Here is an 18837-nt window from a genome sequence, read left to right on the forward strand (position 1 = left end):
TGTCTCTTTAAGATTTACCTAAAATGGGACAAGGCATTGTCATTGAACATGTTGCAGACATGGCTTGCAACAGCTTTGTGAAGGTGATATTTCTCCACAAAACTTTGCAACTCATTCCACTTTGCACACATGTCCTTTATTACTCAAGAAGGCACATTCTTCCCTCTCTTCCTCCTCTGAAGCAATTTCCTCAGCTGCTGTTTGTTGCTGTTCCAGTTGAAGGTCTTGCAGCTCTTCACAATAGATTCCATAACAGTTGTAGGGTCATCAAGGTCAGGCTCAAACCCTTCAAAATCACGAACACATGGGATGCTTTGTGTGGGCGCTCGATTCCGGGAAATGAGTGGCCGAGTTGTCACGCAGGCAGGCGGACGAGTTTGGTACGGACCATCTTTAACTGTATGAAGACCGAGCGGATGTACGAAAACTGGGACAAAATTTTGATAAAAAAAAATTGGTGAAAACCGAATTGTACAAAAACTAGGTCATACGAAAACAGAGGTTCCATTGTATTTTTAAAGAGCATCTGAAACATTTTTTTCTTACAACAGCTCTAGGGCATATTTTTGATTGCTAAGTTTTGAATACAGTACATAATCATAATCCATTTCCCATGAAATGCCGTGAAATTCCTTCATTTTAAATTGTTTATAACCACATTCACTGTTTTAATAGTAGAAAAATATAGGAATGGCTGACACTGCAATTATGAAGATCCTCTGCATTTTGTTGCATGTTGTCACTACTTTACCTTTAGAATATCTTCAGTGATTGATGAATATAGCTCAGTATTTTCGTACAGTTGCACAGTGCCAAGTGAGTGTAAAGCGCAAGCCTGTAATTGTTTTACAAGTTGGTAGGATTGCTGGTGTCTTTTGTCTGTCTCATAAATATGCATGATTACAGATACGTCTTGCTACTTCTACTTACACTTAGGTCACACTAAACATACATGTACACGTTTATTTATACACACACATCTGAGTTTTCTTTGATTTTATCTTAGTTCTTGTTGTTATTACTTTTCCTTTTATGTCCATGGGGAAGTGAAATAAGAATTTTTCCTCCGTAAGTCATGCGTGTTGTAAAAGTCAACTAAAATGCCAGGAACAATGGGCTAATAACCCCTTTTCCTGTAATAATTACTAAAAAGAATAAGAAGAAAATTGTCAAAGTGGGAAGTCTGAATGTGCGTGGATGTTGTGCAAATGATAAGAAAGAGATGATTGTGGATGTTATGAATGAGAAGAAGCTGGATGTCCTGGCTTTAAGTGAAACAAAGCTGAAGGGGGTGGGAGAGTTTCAATGGAGAGGAATAAATGGGATTAGATCAGGGGTTTCAAATAGAGCTAAAGAAGGAGTAGCAATAATGTTGAAAGATAAGCTATTGCAGGAAAAGAGGGACTAAAAATGTATTAATTCAAGGATTATGTGGAGTAAAATAAAGATTGGATGTGAGAAGTGGGTTATAGTAAGTGTATATGCACCTGGGGAAGAGACAAGTATAGACGAGAGAGAGAGATTTTGGGAAATGTTGAGTGAATGCGTGGGGAGTTTTGAACCAAGTGTGAGAGTACTTGTGGTTGGGAGGTTTAATGCTAAAGTGGGTAAAAATGTTGTGGAGGGAGTATTAGGTAAATTTGGGGTGCCAGGGGTAAATGTAAATGGGGAGCCTTTAATTGAGCTAAGTGTAGAAAGAGGTTTGGTAATAAGCAATACATATTTTATGAAAAAGAGGATAAACATACAAGGTATGATATAGCATGTAATAAAAGTAATTTGTTAGATTATGTATTGGTGTATAAAAGGTTGATGGGTAGGCTCAAGGATGTACACGTTTATAGAAGATCAACTGATATATCGGATCATTATTTAGTTGTAGCTACAGTTAGAATAAGAGGTAGATGGGATAAGAGGAAAATGGCAACAAGAAGTAAGAGGGAATTGAAAGTGTATAAACTAAGGGAGGAGCAAGTTCGGGTGAAATATAAGCAACTATTGGCAGAAAGGTGGGCTGGTGCAAGTATGAGTAGTGGGGGGGAGGGGTTGAAGAGGGTTGGAATAGTTTAAAAAATGCAGTATTAGAATGTGAGGCAGAAGTTTGTGGTTATAGGAGGGTGGGTGCAGGAGGAAAGAGGAGTGATTGGTGGAAAGATGAAATAAAGGGTGTGATAAAAGTGAAAAAGATAGCTTATGAGAGGTATTTACAAAGCAGAAGTGTTATAAGAAGAGTAGAGTATATGGAGAGTAAAAGAAAGGTGAAGAGAGTGGCGAGAGAGTGCAAAAGGAGAGCGGATGATAGTGGGAGAGGCACTGTCAAGAAATTTTAATGAAAATAAGAAAAAATTTTGAAGCGAGTTAGAAAAGTTAAAAAAGCCTAGGGAACGAATGGATTTGTCAGTTAAAAAGAGTGGGGGAGTTAGTAGATGAGGAGATGGAGGTATTGGGTAGATTGCGAGAATATTTTGAGGAACTTTTAAATGTCGACGAAGAAAGGGGGGCGGTAATTTCACACACTGGCCAGGGAGGTATACCATCTTTCAGGAGTGAAGAAGAGCAGGATGTGAGTGTGGGGGAGGGGTGTGAGGCATTACATAGAATGAAAGAGGGTAAAGCAGCTGGAACTGACGGGATCATGACAGAAATGTTAAAAGCAGGGAGGGACATAGTGTTGGAGTGGTTGGTATTTTTGTTAAATAAATGTATGAAAGAGGGGAAGGTACCTAGGGATTGGCAGAGAACGTGTATAGTCCCTTTATATGAAGGGAAGGGGGACAAGAGAGATTGTAAAAATTATAGAGGAATAAGTTTATTGAGTATGCCAAGAAAAGTGTACGGTAGGGTTATTATTGAAAGAATTAGAGGTAAGACAGAGAGTAGGATTTTGGATGAGCAAGGAGGCTTTAGAGTGGGTAAGGGATGTGTAGATAAAGTGTTTACATTGAAGCATATATGTGAACAGTATTTAGATAAAGGTAGGAAAGTTTTCATTGCATTTATTGATTTAGAAAATGTATATGATAGTTGATAGGGGAGCAATGTGGCAGATGTTGCAAGTATATGGAATAGGTAGTAAGTTGCTAAATGCTGTAAATAGTTTTTATGAGGATAGTGAGGCTCAGGTTAGGGTGTGTAGTAGAGAGGCTGATTACTTCCCGGTAAAAGTAGGTCTTAGACAGGTATGTGTAATGTCACCATGGTTGTTTAATATATTTATAGATGGGGTTGTAAGAGAAGTAAATGCTAGGGTGTTGGGGAGAGGGGTGGGATTAAATTATGGAGAATCAATTACGAAATGGGAGTTGACACAGTTACTTTTTGCTGATGATACAGTGCTTATGGGAAATTCTAAAGAAAAGTTGCAAAGGTTAGCGGACGAGTTTGGGAGTGTGTGTACAGGTAGAAAGTTGAAAGTGAACATAGAAAAGAGTAAGGTGATGAGGGGTAACAAATTATATAAAGAAAAATTGGAGGGAGTATGGAAGAAATGGGTGTTTTCAGATATTTGGGAGTTGATGTGTCAGCAGATGGGTTTATGAAGGATGAGGTTAACCATAAAATTGATGATGGAAAATAGGTGAGTGGTGCGTTGAGGTATATGTGGAGACAAAAAACGTCATTTATGGAGGCAAAGAAGGGAATGTATGAAGGTATAGTGGTACCAACTCTTATATGGGTGTGAAGCTTGGGTTGTAAATGCTGCAGCAAGGAGGCGGTTGGAGGCAGTGAAGATGTGTGGTGTAAATATTATGCAGAAAATTCGGAGTGTGGAAATTAGGAGAAGGTGTGGTGTTAATAAAAGTGTTAGTCATAGGGCTGAAGAGGGATTGAGGTGGTTTGGTCATTTAGAGAGAATGGATCAAAGTAGAATGACATGGAATGACATACATACATATATATATATATATATATATATATATATATATATATATATATATAATTATTTTTTTTTTTTTTTCCAACAAGTCGGCCGTCTCCCACCGAGGCAGGGTGACCCAAAAAAGAAAGAAAATCCCCAAAAAGAAAATACTTTCATCATCATTCAACACTTTCACCACACTCGCACATTATCACTGTTTTTGCAGAGGTGCACAGAATACAACAGTCTAGAAGCATACACATATAAAGATACACAACATATCCCTCCAAACTGCCAATATCCCAAACCCCTCCTTTAAAGTGCAGGCATTGTACTTCCCATTTCCAGGACTCAAGTCCGACTATATGAAAATAACCGGTTTCCCTGAATCCCTTCACTAAATATTACCCTGCTCACACTCCAACAGATCGTCAGGTCCCAAGTACCATTCGTCTCCATTCACTCCTATCTAACACGCTCACGCACGCTTGCTGGAAGTCCAAGCCCCTTACCCACAAAACCTCCTTTACCCCCTCTCTCCAACCCTTTCGAGGACGACCCCTACCCCGCCTTCCTTCCCCTATAGATTTATATGCTTTCCATGTCATTCTACTTTGATCCATTCTCTCTAAATGACCAAACCACCTCAACAACCCCTCTTCTGCCCTCTGACTAATACTTTTATTAACTCCACACCTTCTCCTAATTTCCACACTCCGAATTTTCTGCATAATATTTACACCACACATTGCCCTTAAACAGGACATCTCCACTGCCTCTAACCGTCTCCTCGTTGCTGCATTTACCACCCAAGCTTCACACCCATATAAGAGTGTTGGTACTACTATACTTTCATACATTCCCTTCTTTGCCTCCATAGATAACGTTTTTTGACTCCACATATACCTCAACGCACCACTCACCTTTTTTCCCTCATCAATTCTATGATTAACCTCATCCTTCATAAATCCATCCGCCGACACGTCAACTCCCAAGTATCTGAAAACATTCACTTCTTCCATACTCCTCCTCCCCAATTTGATATCCAATTTTTCTTTATCTAAATCATTTGACACCCTCATCACCTTACTCTTTTCTATGTTCACTTTCAACTTTCTACCTTTACACACATTCCCAAACTCATCCACTAACCTTTGCAATTTTTCTTTAGAATCTCCCATAAGCACAGTATCATCAGCAAAAAGTAACTGTGTCAATTCCCATTTTGAATTTGATTCCCCATAATTTAATCCCACCCCTCTCCCAAACACCCTAGCATTTACTTCCTTAACAACCCCATCTATAAATATATTAAACAACCATGGTGACATTACACATCCCTGTCTAAGACCTACTTTTACCGGGAAGTATTGTCCCTCTCTTCTACACACCCTAACCTGAGCCTCACTATCCTCATAAAAACTCTTTACAGCATTTAATAACTTACCACCTATTCCATATACTTGCAACATCTGCCACATTGCTCCTCTATCCACTCTATCATATGCCTTTTCTAAATCCATAAATGCAATAAAAACTTCCCTATCTTTATCTAAATACTGTTCACATATATGCTTCAATGTAAACACCTGATCCACACATCCCCTACCCACTCTAAAACCTCCTTGCTCATCCGCAATCCTACATTCTGTCTTACCTCTAATTCTTTCAATTATAACCCTACCGTACACTTTTCCTGGTATACTCAGTAAGCTTATTCCTCTATAATTTTTACAGTCTCTTTTGTCCCCTTTCCCTTTATATAAAGGGACTATACATGCTCTCTGCCAATCCCTAGGTACCTTCCCCTCTTTCATACATTTATTAAACAAAAGTACCAACCACTCCAACACTATATCCCCCCCTGCTTTTAACATTTCTGTCATAATCCCATCAGTTCCAGCTGCTTTACCCCCTTTCATTTTACGTAATGCCTCACGTACCTCCCCCACACTTACATTCTGCTCTTCTTCACTCCTACAAGATGGTATACCTCCCTGACCAGTGCATGAAATTACTGCCTCTGTTTCTTCCTTAACATTTAAAAGTTCCTCAAAATATTCTCGCCATCTACCCAATACCTCCATCTCCCCATCTACTAACTCCCCTACTCTGTTTTTATATATATATATTTAATTAATTAATTATTATTATTATTATTATTATTATTATTATTATTATTATTATTATTATTATTATTATCACACTGGCCGATTCCCACCAAGGCAGGGTGGCCTGAAAAAGAAAAACTTTCACCATCATTCACTCCATCACTGTCTTGCCAGAAGGGTGCTTTACACTACAGTTTTTAAACTGCAACATTAACACCCCTCCTTCAGAGTGCAGGCACTGTACTTCCCATCTCCAGGACTCAAGTCCGGCCTGCCGGTTTCCCTGAACCCCTTCATAAATGTTACTTTGCTCACACTCCAACAGCACGTCAAGTATTAAAAACCATTTGTGTCTATTCACTCTTATCAAACATGCTCACGCATGCCTGCTGGAAGTCCAAGCCCCTCGCACACAAAACCTCCTTTACCCCCTCCCTCCAACCTTTCCTAGGCCGACCCCTACCCCGCCTTGCTTCCACTACAGACTGATACACTCTTGAAGTTATTCTGTTTCGCTCCATTCTCTCCACATGTCCGAACCACCTCAACAACCCTTCCTCAGCCCTCTGGACAACAGTTTTGGTAATCCCGCACCTCCTCCTAACTTCCAAACTACGAATTCTCTGCATTATATTCACACCACACATTGCTCTCAGACATGACATCTCCACTGCCTCCAGCCTTCTCCTCACTGCAACATTCATCACCCATGCTTCACACCCATATAAGAGCATTGGTAAAACTATACTCTCATACATTCCCCTCTTTGCCTCCAGGGACAAAGTTCTTTGTCTCCACAGACTCCTAAGCGCACCACTCACCCTTTTCCCCTCATCAATTCTATGATTCACCTCATCTTTCATAGACCCATCCACTGACACGTCCACTCCCAAATATCTGAATACATTCACCTCCTCCATACTCTCTCCCTCCAATCTGATATCCAATCTTTCATCACCTAATCTTTTTGTTATCCTCATAACCTTACTCTTTCTTGTATTCACTTTCAATTTTCTTCTTTTGCACACCCTACCAAATTCATCCACCAATCTCTGCAACTTCTCTTCAGAATCTCCCAAGAGCACAGTGTCATCAGCAAAGAGCAACTGAGACAACTCCCACTTTGTGTGATTCTTTATCTTTTAACTCCACACCTCTTGCCAAGACCCCCACGTACTAGTACGTCAAAAACCCTGGGTCGTAAGCTGAAACCCTCAAAGGGTTAATGGAAATGTCCAAATTAACGTAATATACATATGACATTTAATGCGCCCTAGAGATTACGTATTACACATGTATTATTAATATGGCGTCAAGAGTAGAGAGAGTGATTTTAATGTGTACCTGCAAACCAGCACAATGCATAGGTATATTTAGGTACAGGTATACATAAGTATATAATTATCAGCGTACATATAAAATATGCAGTAACTTTAAAACACTTGAAATTTTGGAAAGTTTCCAGACAGAGATGTGCTCACGGAGAATATAAGCAAACTGGGTGGGGCACGTTGTATTAGAAAGACCCAGAGCTGTATAGCAAGTTTTGGTCATAATTTGAAATTGCCATATTAGCGAATTGCCGTAGAGCTGGGCCCTACAATGCCTACTTTAACTGTTAAACTGGCCAAACGTAGATCTATGTTCATGTGCGTAGCTCTCCAATCTTTATTTTCCCCATTTGAAAGCACGTAAAAATAATGTAGATCTACGTTTGGAGCCCCCCCTGCACGTGAACGTAGATCTACGCTTGGACAGTTTAGGGGTTAAAGGAGGGGTTTGGGATATTGACAGTTTGGAGGGATGTCTAAACTGTCTTATCTGAGCATCTCTGCAAAGACATTGATTATGGATGAGTGATGGTAAAAGTGTTGAATGATGAAAGTTTTTTCTTTCTTTTTGGGTTGCCCTGCCTTGGTGGGAAATAGTCAATGTGTTAAAAAAAAAGTTATTTGTCAGTTTGTTATTTGCCTTTTATATTCCTAATAAACTGTTTTATTTGCTAGATTTTTTGAAGTCTGCATTGGAAAATAAAATCGTTAAGAAAACTCTCGAAGGTTACAATTGTTTGATATGCTCCGCCTCCTGTAATGGTATAATTACTATATCGGATCATCTGACTGGCGACCAACACCATAAGAAACTAAGGTAATTTTATAGATACATCATTTTTTAAATAAATATGAGAATATTTATCAGTGAAAGAGGAGTTAGAAATGTAGGGCAGTTAAAATCAAGAAAGACAGCAATATGAAGAGGAAGATGAGGTATTTCTGTTTTTGTCTCTTTTGAGAAAAATGACTTTGGAAACCAATTCCTGTGTTTTTACTGATCTTATTCATCCATTTGTTAATTTTCAAAATAATTTCCATGGTAAGTACTATTATGAATATTTAGTAGTGTTAAAAACTCTCCTGTATCCCCTTTAATAATTATATAACATGTATTGAAATTGGTTTTACATACCATTATTGGAATTTTCCCTGGTTTAGCTATGCAGTTAATGGGTTTTTCTCTGGCCTCCTGACTATCCATTGGCGACTTCTGACACTAATACAGTGGACCCCTGCCGTTCGGCGGCCGCAACTTTCGTGAAATCTGACTTTCGGCAAGTTTTTTCAGCAAAATTTAGCTTCATGGTTCGTGATTGGACTCGTGATTCGGTGACCGCACTATTCACACTCAGTGTGCCATTGTTTACCAGCATGTGACCATCACCCCACTGGTTCATACAACACATTTCATAATAATTCATTGTTTTTTGTGCTTGCAACTGGTTCATACAACACATTTCATAATTCATTGTTTTTTGTGCTTGCAACTGCTAAATAAGCCACCATGGGCCCAAAGAAAGCTCCTAGTGCCAGCCCTTTGGTAAAGAAGGTGAGATACATGATAGAATTCAAGAAAAAACTCATATCAAAGTACTAAAGTACAGGAGGAGGAAGAGAGAGGAGAGAACGTGCCTTCTGCAGTGATTCTACAATATGTATGATACTAAAGCAGCAGGTATCGATAAAGGCTATAGCTCCAGCCAGCGATAAAGTGTAGAATTAACAGTGTAGCAAGTAAGTTAAGCGAGTAAGCGATAGAAAAACAACACGAGAGTAACTCTCCTATGTTCGATGTGTATAGGACTGCTGAACATACACTGCCCTGCTATCTTCCACCACCCTAAACCTTTGCCAACATCTTCATCAAACTAACTAATTAAACTAACATCTCCTCCAAGGTAAGTGTAAATATAAAAGTGTAAGTATAAAAGTAAGTATAAGTGTAAATATAAAAGGACACCAATGGGAAATATGTCACTCTTGAATTTTTTGGGTTATCCTGGGTACTTTACACATATGCTGCTATGTATGATAATCTATGACTCACGAAATCGTAATGACACGACTGCAAACAAACCATACCACGAGCGGGATTTAAACCCGCAGTCAGAGAGTCTCAAAACTCCAGACCGTCGCATCGCTAGCTGGTCCAGTGCCTATCGTGACGGTCTGGAGTTTTGAGACTCTCTGACCGTGGGTTCAAATCCCGCCAGTGGTATAGTTATGATAATCTATGTATGTAACTGTATTTGTGTATACAAGAATAAACTTACTAATTTATAAATTAAAATGTAAATACAGTGGACCCTCGACCAGCGATGGCATCGATTAACGATAAATCTGACTAGCGATACATTTTATCGCAAAAATTTTGCCTCGATTAGCGCTAAAAAACTCGACCAACACTATTCGTTCCGTCTGAGACGCGTCCACTTCTGGCCAGTGTTTACAAGCCAGCCAGCCACCGCGGTCGCTTCCAAGCATACAATCAGAACATTTCATATTATCACAGCCTTTTTAGTGATTGCACCTGCAAAATAAGTCACCATGGGCCCCAAGAAAGCTTCTAGTGCCAACCCTACAGCAAAAAAGGGTGAGAATTACTATGGATATGAAGAAAGAGATCATTGTTAAGTATGAAAGTGGAGTGCATGTCTCCGAGCTGGCCAGGCTGTACACAAAACCCCAGTCAACCATCGCTACTATTGTGGCCAAGAAAACGGCAATCAAGGAAGCTGTTCTTGCCAAAGGTGCAACTATGTTTTCGAAACTGAGATCGCAAGTGATAGAAGATGTTGAGAGACTGTTATTGGTATGGATAAACGAAAAACAGATAGCAGGAGATAGCATCTCTCAAGCGATCATATGTGAAAAGACTAGGAAGTTGCATGACGATTTAATTAGAAAAATGCCAGCAACTAGTGGTGATGTGAGTGAATTTAAGGCCAGCAAAGGTTGGTTTGAGAGATTTAAGAATCGTAGTGGCATACATAATGTGATAAGGCATTGTGAGGCTGCCAGTTTGGACCAAAAAGCAGCTGAAAAATATGTGCAGCAATTCAAGGAGTACATAGACAGTGAAGGACTGAAACCTGAACAAGTGTTTAATGGTGACACTGACAATGTTGTGAAACACTTTAGGAATGTCATAAAGGAACAGGAGGTACAGGCCTCTATGGGCAGATATGTTGTGCGACAGAGGTCCAGTGACTCTCAAGCTGGTCCTAGTGGCATTAAAAGAAGAAGGGAAGTAACCCCGAAAAAGGACTTGCCACCTCAAGTCCTAATGGAAGGGGATTCCCCTTCTAAACACTAAGACCATCAACACACTCCCCTCTTCCCATCCCATCAGTCATCACCAGATCTTCAATAAAGGTAAGTGTCATGTAACTGTGCATGTCTTCTTCAGTTTGTGTGTATTAAAATTAATATTTCACGTGTTAAAATTTTTTTTTTTAAATACTTTTGGGTGTCTTGCACGGATTAATTTGATTTCCATTATTTCTTATGGGGAAAATTAACTTGACTAACGATTACTTTGACTAACGATGAGCTCTCAGGAACGGATTAATAGCGTTAGTCGAGGGTCCACTGTACACATCATCCGACTTACGACCGAGTTCGGTTCCGAGAAACCGGTCGTAAGTCGAACTTTACTACTGAATATCAACAAAACAATTTTGTAATGACTTTATTTTATTGTTTTATTTTGGTATTTCATGTTTTACTTTACTTTTTATGCTGTTAGTACTGTATTTTATACTGTAAGGTTAAGGATAAACACTGTGTACAACACAAATAGTTGTTTATTTCCCAGAAATTTGGTATAAAAAACACGGTTGTAAGTCGAGCAGGTCGTAAGTCAGATGGTAGCTGTATTTCTTATTTATAAATTAAAATGTAAATATTTGTTGTTTATAAATTACATTGTTTAAGTGTGATAGTGGTGCTGGCAGAAGCCTCCACCGCCACCAACACTGCTTCTCTTAGTGACGGCCCTTAAACCCAACAAAAACACACCATTTACTCCTCTCATACATTATGACATATTTTATTCATTCTAGAGTATATATCATGTTTGTGTTATTAATATTGTTTATAATGTCATGTTAGATGAATTGTGATAGATAAATAAGCCATAGAGATGATAATAGCATCATATTGAAGCATAATAAACTCTCCTTCCTCTTGCCTCCTACCTACCTCCTACACCAACAAGAATCGATAAAGGTTAAGTGTGATGTTAAATGTTCATTTATCCATTTTATTAGTGCTTTATATTTATTTGTCATTGTTTTCTGTATGTAAATCACTATATAATCTTTAAAAAAATAATTTTTTGTTAATACTTTTGGCTGTCTGAAACAGATTAATTGGGTTTCCATTGTTTCTTATGGGGAAAATAAATTCGCCAATTGTGAATTTCACCAGTCGGCAGACTCTCTGGAATGGATTAATCATGAAATTCAGGGGTCCACTGTAGTCCTATTTTAAGTAATTCCACTGCTCAAACTGATCCAATTCCTGGCTATTTTATTAGTGTGCCTTATGTTTCTTTAAATAAGCTCAAGAAACCTGCCCATTCAACTATAAGAACTATGCTATAAAGCACCCAGAGGTCAGTGTGCTGTTAATTGACTTATGAAAACCTGAACAGATTTCTGGCCCTGAAGACATTGGCAACCTCCTAGACATTCTTGGGGGCTACTAAAGAAATGGCTCTTTGTGCCAATGATTTCTCCACAACAAAAGGCTGTTTGAAAGGGTCCGCAGTAGGTCATACAAACATTTCCGAGACCAAAGCAAAAGGTGCAAGCACATCAACAAGATTTTTACCTTGATAGAGAGGTGTGAAGGTTCACTCAGCCCTGTCAGACCCTCATAGAGTATTTGACAAGGCTGGCTCCTCCTCATGGAAATAAAAAGATAGAATATTCAATAATAACATAAAAAAAATTATTGATCATTGAAATTAGTAAGGAATATAAAACACTCAAAAATGAAATTAATCCTACTTTAAGGAAAAATGAAAAATGAAATATATAAATGATTGATTCAAAGCTAATATGTACACAGTGATGTAGTGTAAATTGGTGCAGTGCCGATGTTGTGGGCAAGTAGCTCTGAACAGTGGTTGGGAACACTAAGCCGTTGTTGATGATAAGGGGGGGGGGGTCACAGGTGGACGTGATTGTTGAAGCCGAAGACAGTGTCCCCAACCGGAGTAAAGACTCCTATGATGAAAGGGTGACTGATCCTCTGACCACCACAACTCCTTTTAAGCATTTAACCCTTTCAGGGTCAGTGCCGTAAATCTACGGCTGTACATTGAGGGTCCAAACCGTAGATCTACGCCATGAGCTCAGCTCACTCTGATAAGCTGTGAGTGGTAAATTTGGGCCTAGATGTGAGAGAATACATCTGTGGTATGTGTGCACCACATAAAACAAATCCTGCAGCACACAGTGTTTAATGAGGGAAAAAAAAAACGAGACCTTGATTTTCGATTAAAACAGTGATTTTGCAGTGTTTTTTATAGTTGTATTCTGCGATTTCTTGGTCTCATTTGACTGAATTGAAGATATATTACAGAAATAGAGATGATTTTGATTGGTTTTAGTACTGGAAATGGCTTGAAACTGAGCTCAAAGTAGCGGAAATGTTAAATTTTTGCCCATGTTCAAGAGTAAACAAACGACCTCACTCATCTAATACACACCAGCTGGTGGGTATAATATACATTCACAAATGTGGTGATGATATTTATACAATTATTACAGTATTGCATTACAGTAAATCTTCTATTTTTTGGTTTGAATAAAAATTCATTGTGAATAAAAAATCAAAATGGATTTCATTTGTAAAGCCTGAAACCATAACTAATGAACAGAGGAAATGTTAGTTTAGTGCCAGGAATGCCTGCATTGTTTATTCTGGACCCTATTTTGAAATTGGAATATTTTGAACTTTGTGTTAAATTTGCCAAATTACCAATTTCCGATCATTTATTTAGTAGTTGAAACAGTTGACTAGGTGATTTCCTGTGCTCAATCAATAGAATAGAAGTAATACTAGTGAAATAGCTAAGAATTTGGTAGACTGAAATGTAATTGGCCTAAAATGGGAGTCGGTCGGTAAAATCGCCGATTCGTAAATATCGGTGACCAAAATTCTACATCAAAATTCGTGAGAGCATAATTTCGCCAATTTTCCATCAAATTTCATAGTTTTTGTTTTATTACCTTCAGAAAAAGATTCTCTACCATTTCATAAGTTTTTTTTTTTTTTTAATTCTTGGACCCTGGTGCACACTTTGAAATTTAGCCTCTGGACCCTGAAAGGGTTAAATTGCCAGTCAGGAAATGCTGGTGAAGTTATAACTGAGAAATGCTGTTTGGATGGTGGGTATCTGACTGGGTGGTCGGCTACGTGTGGAAGGGGGACCAATGTAGATAGAGATGTCAAGTAATGTCTATCTTGGAAAGATCAGTGCTGCCCTTAGCCTTATCTTGCATGTGCTGGATGACCCCAGCCAACAATCAAGACTAAAATAAAGAAAACAAAGTTACCTACCACTCAATAACTTGCTTACACAGTAGGCATACAGCCTTTAACCCTTTCAGGGTCCGTCCCGTAGATCAACGGCTTTACGTTCAGGGTCCAAACCGTAGATCTACGTCATGAGCTCAGCTCACTCTGATAAACTGTGAGTGGTAAATTTGGGCCTAGATATGAGAGAATACATCTATGTGGTATGTGTGCACCACATAAAACAAATCCTGCAGCACACTGTGTATAATGAGAAAAAAACTGAGACCATGATTTTCGATTAAAACAGCGACTTTGCAGTGTTTTTTCGTATGTTTTTTATAGTTGTATTTGTGATTTCTTGGTCTCATTTGATAGAATGGAAGACGTATTACAGAAATAGAGATAATTTTGATTGGTGTTAGCACTGGAAATGGCTTGAAATTGAGCTCAAAGTGGCGGAAATGTTAAATTTTTGCCGATGTTCAAGAGTAAACAAACGACCTCACACGTCTAATACACGCCAGCTGGTGGGTCTAATATACATTCACAAATGTGGTGATGATATTTATACAATTATTACAATATTGCATAACAGTAAATCTTCTATTTTTTGGTGTGAATAAAAATTCATTATGTGAATAAAAAATCAAAATGGAATTTATTTGTAAAGCCTCAAAACATAACTAATGAACAGAGGAAATGTTAGTTTAGTGCCAGGAATACCTACATTGTTTATTCTGGACCCTATTTTGAAATTGGAACATTTTGAACTTTGTGTTAAATTGGCCAAATTACCAATTTCCGGTCACTTTATTTTGTAGTCGAAACAGTTGACTTGGCGATTTCTTGTGCTCAATCGATAGAATAGAAGTAATACTAGTGAAATAGCTGAGAATTTGGTCGACTGGAATAATGTAATTGGCCTAAAATGGGAGTCAAAGTCGGCAAAATTGCCGATTCGTAAATATCGCTGACACATCAAAATTCACGAGAGCATAATTTCGTCAATTTTCCATCAAATTTCGTACTTTTTGTTTTATTACATTCACAAAAAGATTCTCTACCATTTCATAAGAAAAAATTAAAATTTTTTTTTTTTGAAAATTCTTGGACACTGGGGCACCACTTCAGATTTTGGCCTTGGACCCTGAAAGGGTTAAATGAAATTGTGAGAAGTAAGACTTGAGTCCTGGAGATGGGAAGTACAATGTCTGCACTCTGAATGAGGGCAAGACAGTGATGGAGTGAATGATGAAAGTTTTTCTCTTTTGGGCCACCCTGCCTTGGTGGGTATCGGCCGACATGTTAATACAAAAAAAAATGATATAACGCTATGCAAGTCAAATCAAGGCAGTAATAAATTTTAGTGTAAAACCTAAAACCCTAAACAAGAGTGAAGCTCTTACTGAAACCAATTTAACCCAAAACATATAATTTAGTCAGGAGTGAAATGAATACTTAGATTGGATGGGAGCCGCAAGTCAAGTGACTAGCCACAGGTTGGAGACGCACTCATCATCTCCCACCGGGTGGAGAAAGGATGGGGGGTAGCGGGAGGTATGCACCCACCCTAACTGAACCAGCAGACTGCCCAGCAAACAACCACCATACATTCATACTTCCACTACTTCTATCTAATGAACTTTTTCCTCACAGAGCTAGTGCAGGTGGTATAAGTTGGGATTGGTGGGAACTCCATGTGGGAACAATACCAGTCAAACTGTAGTATTCAGTACAGACTGTAGTCTTTATGCAAGTAATTAGACAAACCCACAAGTAAATGAAAAAATTAAAGAGGAAACAAATGTGTTGATAAGGATCAAGATATTCTGCATATCTGGATACTCTCTTGAGAGAGATTATGAATATGACACTTGCAAGTTTTAACACTGGTTGATAATGCTCAACAAATGACAGTGAAAAATCTTTCACTGATCCCACAGGCTGCAAACTGAAAGCACCACAGTCAAAGGGACCAAAATCTCTACTCTGTATTCTCGAGATTTCTTATCCTCGTTTACTTTCAGTTTTCTGTTTGTCATCCAAATCTAAGTATCGAGCAAAAGAAAGTAAAACAGTTTTGCATCTTTCACATTTAAAACCTAGAAATAGAACTGCATTGTTAGTGCAAAAATAACACATAGGCATCCAACAAATCATGGAACGGGTGGGACTTGAACCCATGGCAGGCGAGTCCTAAAACTCGGAGGCCATTGTGCTAACCACTGGGCCAGCTGACTTGAGTAAGATTTGCCTAACTTGGTATGTTTCTATTAACCATAGAGAGGATAGCTTGGGCCCCATTGTGACCACAAATGCAGCTTTTTTATAGATGAATCCCGAATGCCACAATAGTGGCTGTGGTGTACTGAAATTTCCAAACAGCTGTTCGGATACAGCAGAAGGCTGAATCAAACTTGGCACGCACTTTAGTGTACCAGTTGGCCACTGGGAGCACAAGTGCACATAATGGCAGCGCAATCTGGAAGCGAGTTTGTGGCCTTTGTGCATAAGCTTTTTAGGCCAGAATGTAAGCATTAAGTGAAAACTGTGTATATAGATATTGTACTGTAGTTGGTAGACTATACTGATTTATGGGGCACCTTAGTGCAATAATTGGAGACAGTTGTAGTGTGTAAAAGATGAGAAGGAATTGAGAAGTGGATAGGCCATTTGAATATAATACTGTATAAGGTTTCAGTTGGTAGTAATGAAGTAGGGCTTACTGTTTAATATTTTTTACTTTGATCAATTACAGTTTTATGCTAAGGAGAAATAACTTGCATTTTACAGAGATCTCAAAAACTTTGAGCAATTTAAGAAGAAAGATGAGAGCGAGAGCAACCATTCTTCACCACTGTTCTGTGGAACATCAGAGAGACGCAGTGCTTCACCAGTAACTTCACGTTCAAATAATGAGAACATTTCAGAAAATAGAAATGGTTCTGCATTTAAAAAAATAGATGGGTTAAAGACCACAGAAAATCAAATGCCAGAAACCTTAAAGGATATGAAGGTTTATACACCTGCTGACTCCCTTGGCAATCTTTTTGATGAATAGTTCTGTTGCTTAGAGTATATTAGCTATATTTAGGATATAATTATGTAATTATTATTTGTTTGAATTTTAATGGAAATTTTTTCTACATATAGGTTATACATCTGGGCACAACCTCTTCAGGATTAAGCAATAGCCAGATAAGACATTAATATAGTATTTTGTCTTTGTCTTGTTCATTAGTTGTGTATTCTGTCAAATATTTACTCTTCTTAAGACTAAATTTTTTTTTCTTTGCTGATGCTACATAATGGTCTAGTGAATAACAATAGCAAGTTGTTAAGTGTGTTTCCATCTAAGAAGGTACTGTCATCCTGCAATATGGGTGTCAACTGGCACCTTGTTGAATATTTTGCACCAGTAGGATTGCTGATTTTTTTTTTTCATAAGCATTTAATATGGCAGATCAATTTTGAAAGCTTTTCACATTGACTACACAACTATCTTGCTTTGTTTCTGAAGTTTTTTTTTTTAGCCACATCAACTATGTCAGTGTAGGTATTGTGCCCCTCCCAAAATGATATACCTTTCCATTAATTCATTCAAGAACTGTTGGTGGTGCAATATGTTCAAACTGCTTATTGTAGTTTTGCTGAAACATAACTTCCAGATCTTGTACTAGTCTTTTTTAAACATCAGTGATGACATTGTGTACATAATTTAAAATAATTTTTATCAGTTTTTTTTATATCTAAAATTTTAAATCCAACATTGATGTTAGAATTTTTTAGTATAGGAAGAAATTATACGATACATTAGTGTGATAACATGTTCTTGGTTTAAAGTTTCTTATCTTTTAGATTGTAAAAAATGTTTCTTAACCTTTTCAAACATCAATTTTTCTTTAATGTTTTTGATACTTATGAAACCACTTGGAATTTTTCATCATGGTAACATTGCTGACATCACAGTTAAGTTTACCAGGTCTAATACTGTCTGGGGCCTCAGAGAATAAGAGTAAATGCTGGGAATGAGAGCAACGTGCATGATTTCACAAAGTTTGTGTATCAAGTATGTTATCCAACTCCCCGGTGGTGAGGAGTTGGAAGAAGTGCTTGATAGGTACCAAGGATATTGTAGGCATTTCCTCTCTAGATGGCAACACTGAGTCTGCAAAAGGAAGCTGGTCACATGGGGGTTTACTGTGGCCCAATAGGCATGTATAGGACTTAAACATAACATTTGCTACTATCTGCAGTTTCAGTATCCACAGCAGGTCCTTGTAACGTATCCCCGCGGATACAGTGGTCCTATTGTACAAGAGAACTGAAATGCAAGTAATGCTGTGTTGCCATACAAATTCCTATTCCTCAGTCACACTAGAAATGTTGATTGATTCCACTGATGACATTTAATGCCTTCCCAAATATTGATTTTAGGTGTGTCATTTTTACTTGGTTTTTGTTTTCAAAGGAGGGTGCTTGTCTCAAGAAATAGGCTATTCTAGACAGTGTTACACATCTTTCAACACACCGGCCGTATCCCACCAAGGTGGGGTGGCCCAAAAAGAAAAACGAAAGTTTCTCCTCTTACATTTATTAATATATACAGGAGAAGGAGTTACTAGCCCCTTGCTCCCAGCATTTTAGTCGACTCTAACGACACGCATGGCTTACAGAGGAAGAATTCTGGGCTTACAGAGGAAGAATTCTGTTCCACTTCCCCATGGAGATAAGTGAAAATATACAAGAATAAGAGCTGGTAAGAAAAATAGAAGAAACCCCAGAAGGGTCTGTATATATATGCTTGTACATTCATTCATTCAGTTAAAAACAGAGTAGGGGAGTTAGTAGATGGGGAGATGGAGGTATTGGGTAGATGGCGAGAATATTTTGAGGAACTTTTAAATGTTAAGGAAGAAATAGAGGCAGTAATTTCATGCACTGGTCAGGGAGGTACACCATCTTTTAGGAGTGAAGAAGAGCAGAATGTAAGTGTGGGGGA

The 18837-nt window shown here is 38.2% G+C and overlaps 1 protein-coding gene across 3 annotated transcripts in view; it reads left to right on the forward strand.

Annotated features, from left to right (window-relative positions):
* LOC128686601 (zinc finger protein 385B) overlaps nt 1–17869 on the forward strand; it is a 113149-nt gene extending 95280 nt beyond the window's left edge. For all 3 annotated transcript variants that reach the window (XM_070088199.1, XM_070088198.1, XM_070088200.1), the window contains exons 12-13: nt 7977–8118; nt 16629–17869. In XM_070088199.1, the coding sequence (XP_069944300.1) occupies nt 7977–8118; nt 16629–16896 (410 nt within the window). In that variant the 3' untranslated portion in view covers nt 16897–17869. The remainder of the gene's footprint in view (nt 1–7976; nt 8119–16628) is intronic.
* Nucleotides 17870–18837: the final 968 nt, after the last annotated feature.

The sequence above is a fragment of the Cherax quadricarinatus genome, chromosome 24, assembly GCF_038502225.1.
Source record: "Cherax quadricarinatus isolate ZL_2023a chromosome 24, ASM3850222v1, whole genome shotgun sequence".
NCBI lineage: Eukaryota > Metazoa > Arthropoda > Malacostraca > Decapoda > Parastacidae > Cherax > Cherax quadricarinatus.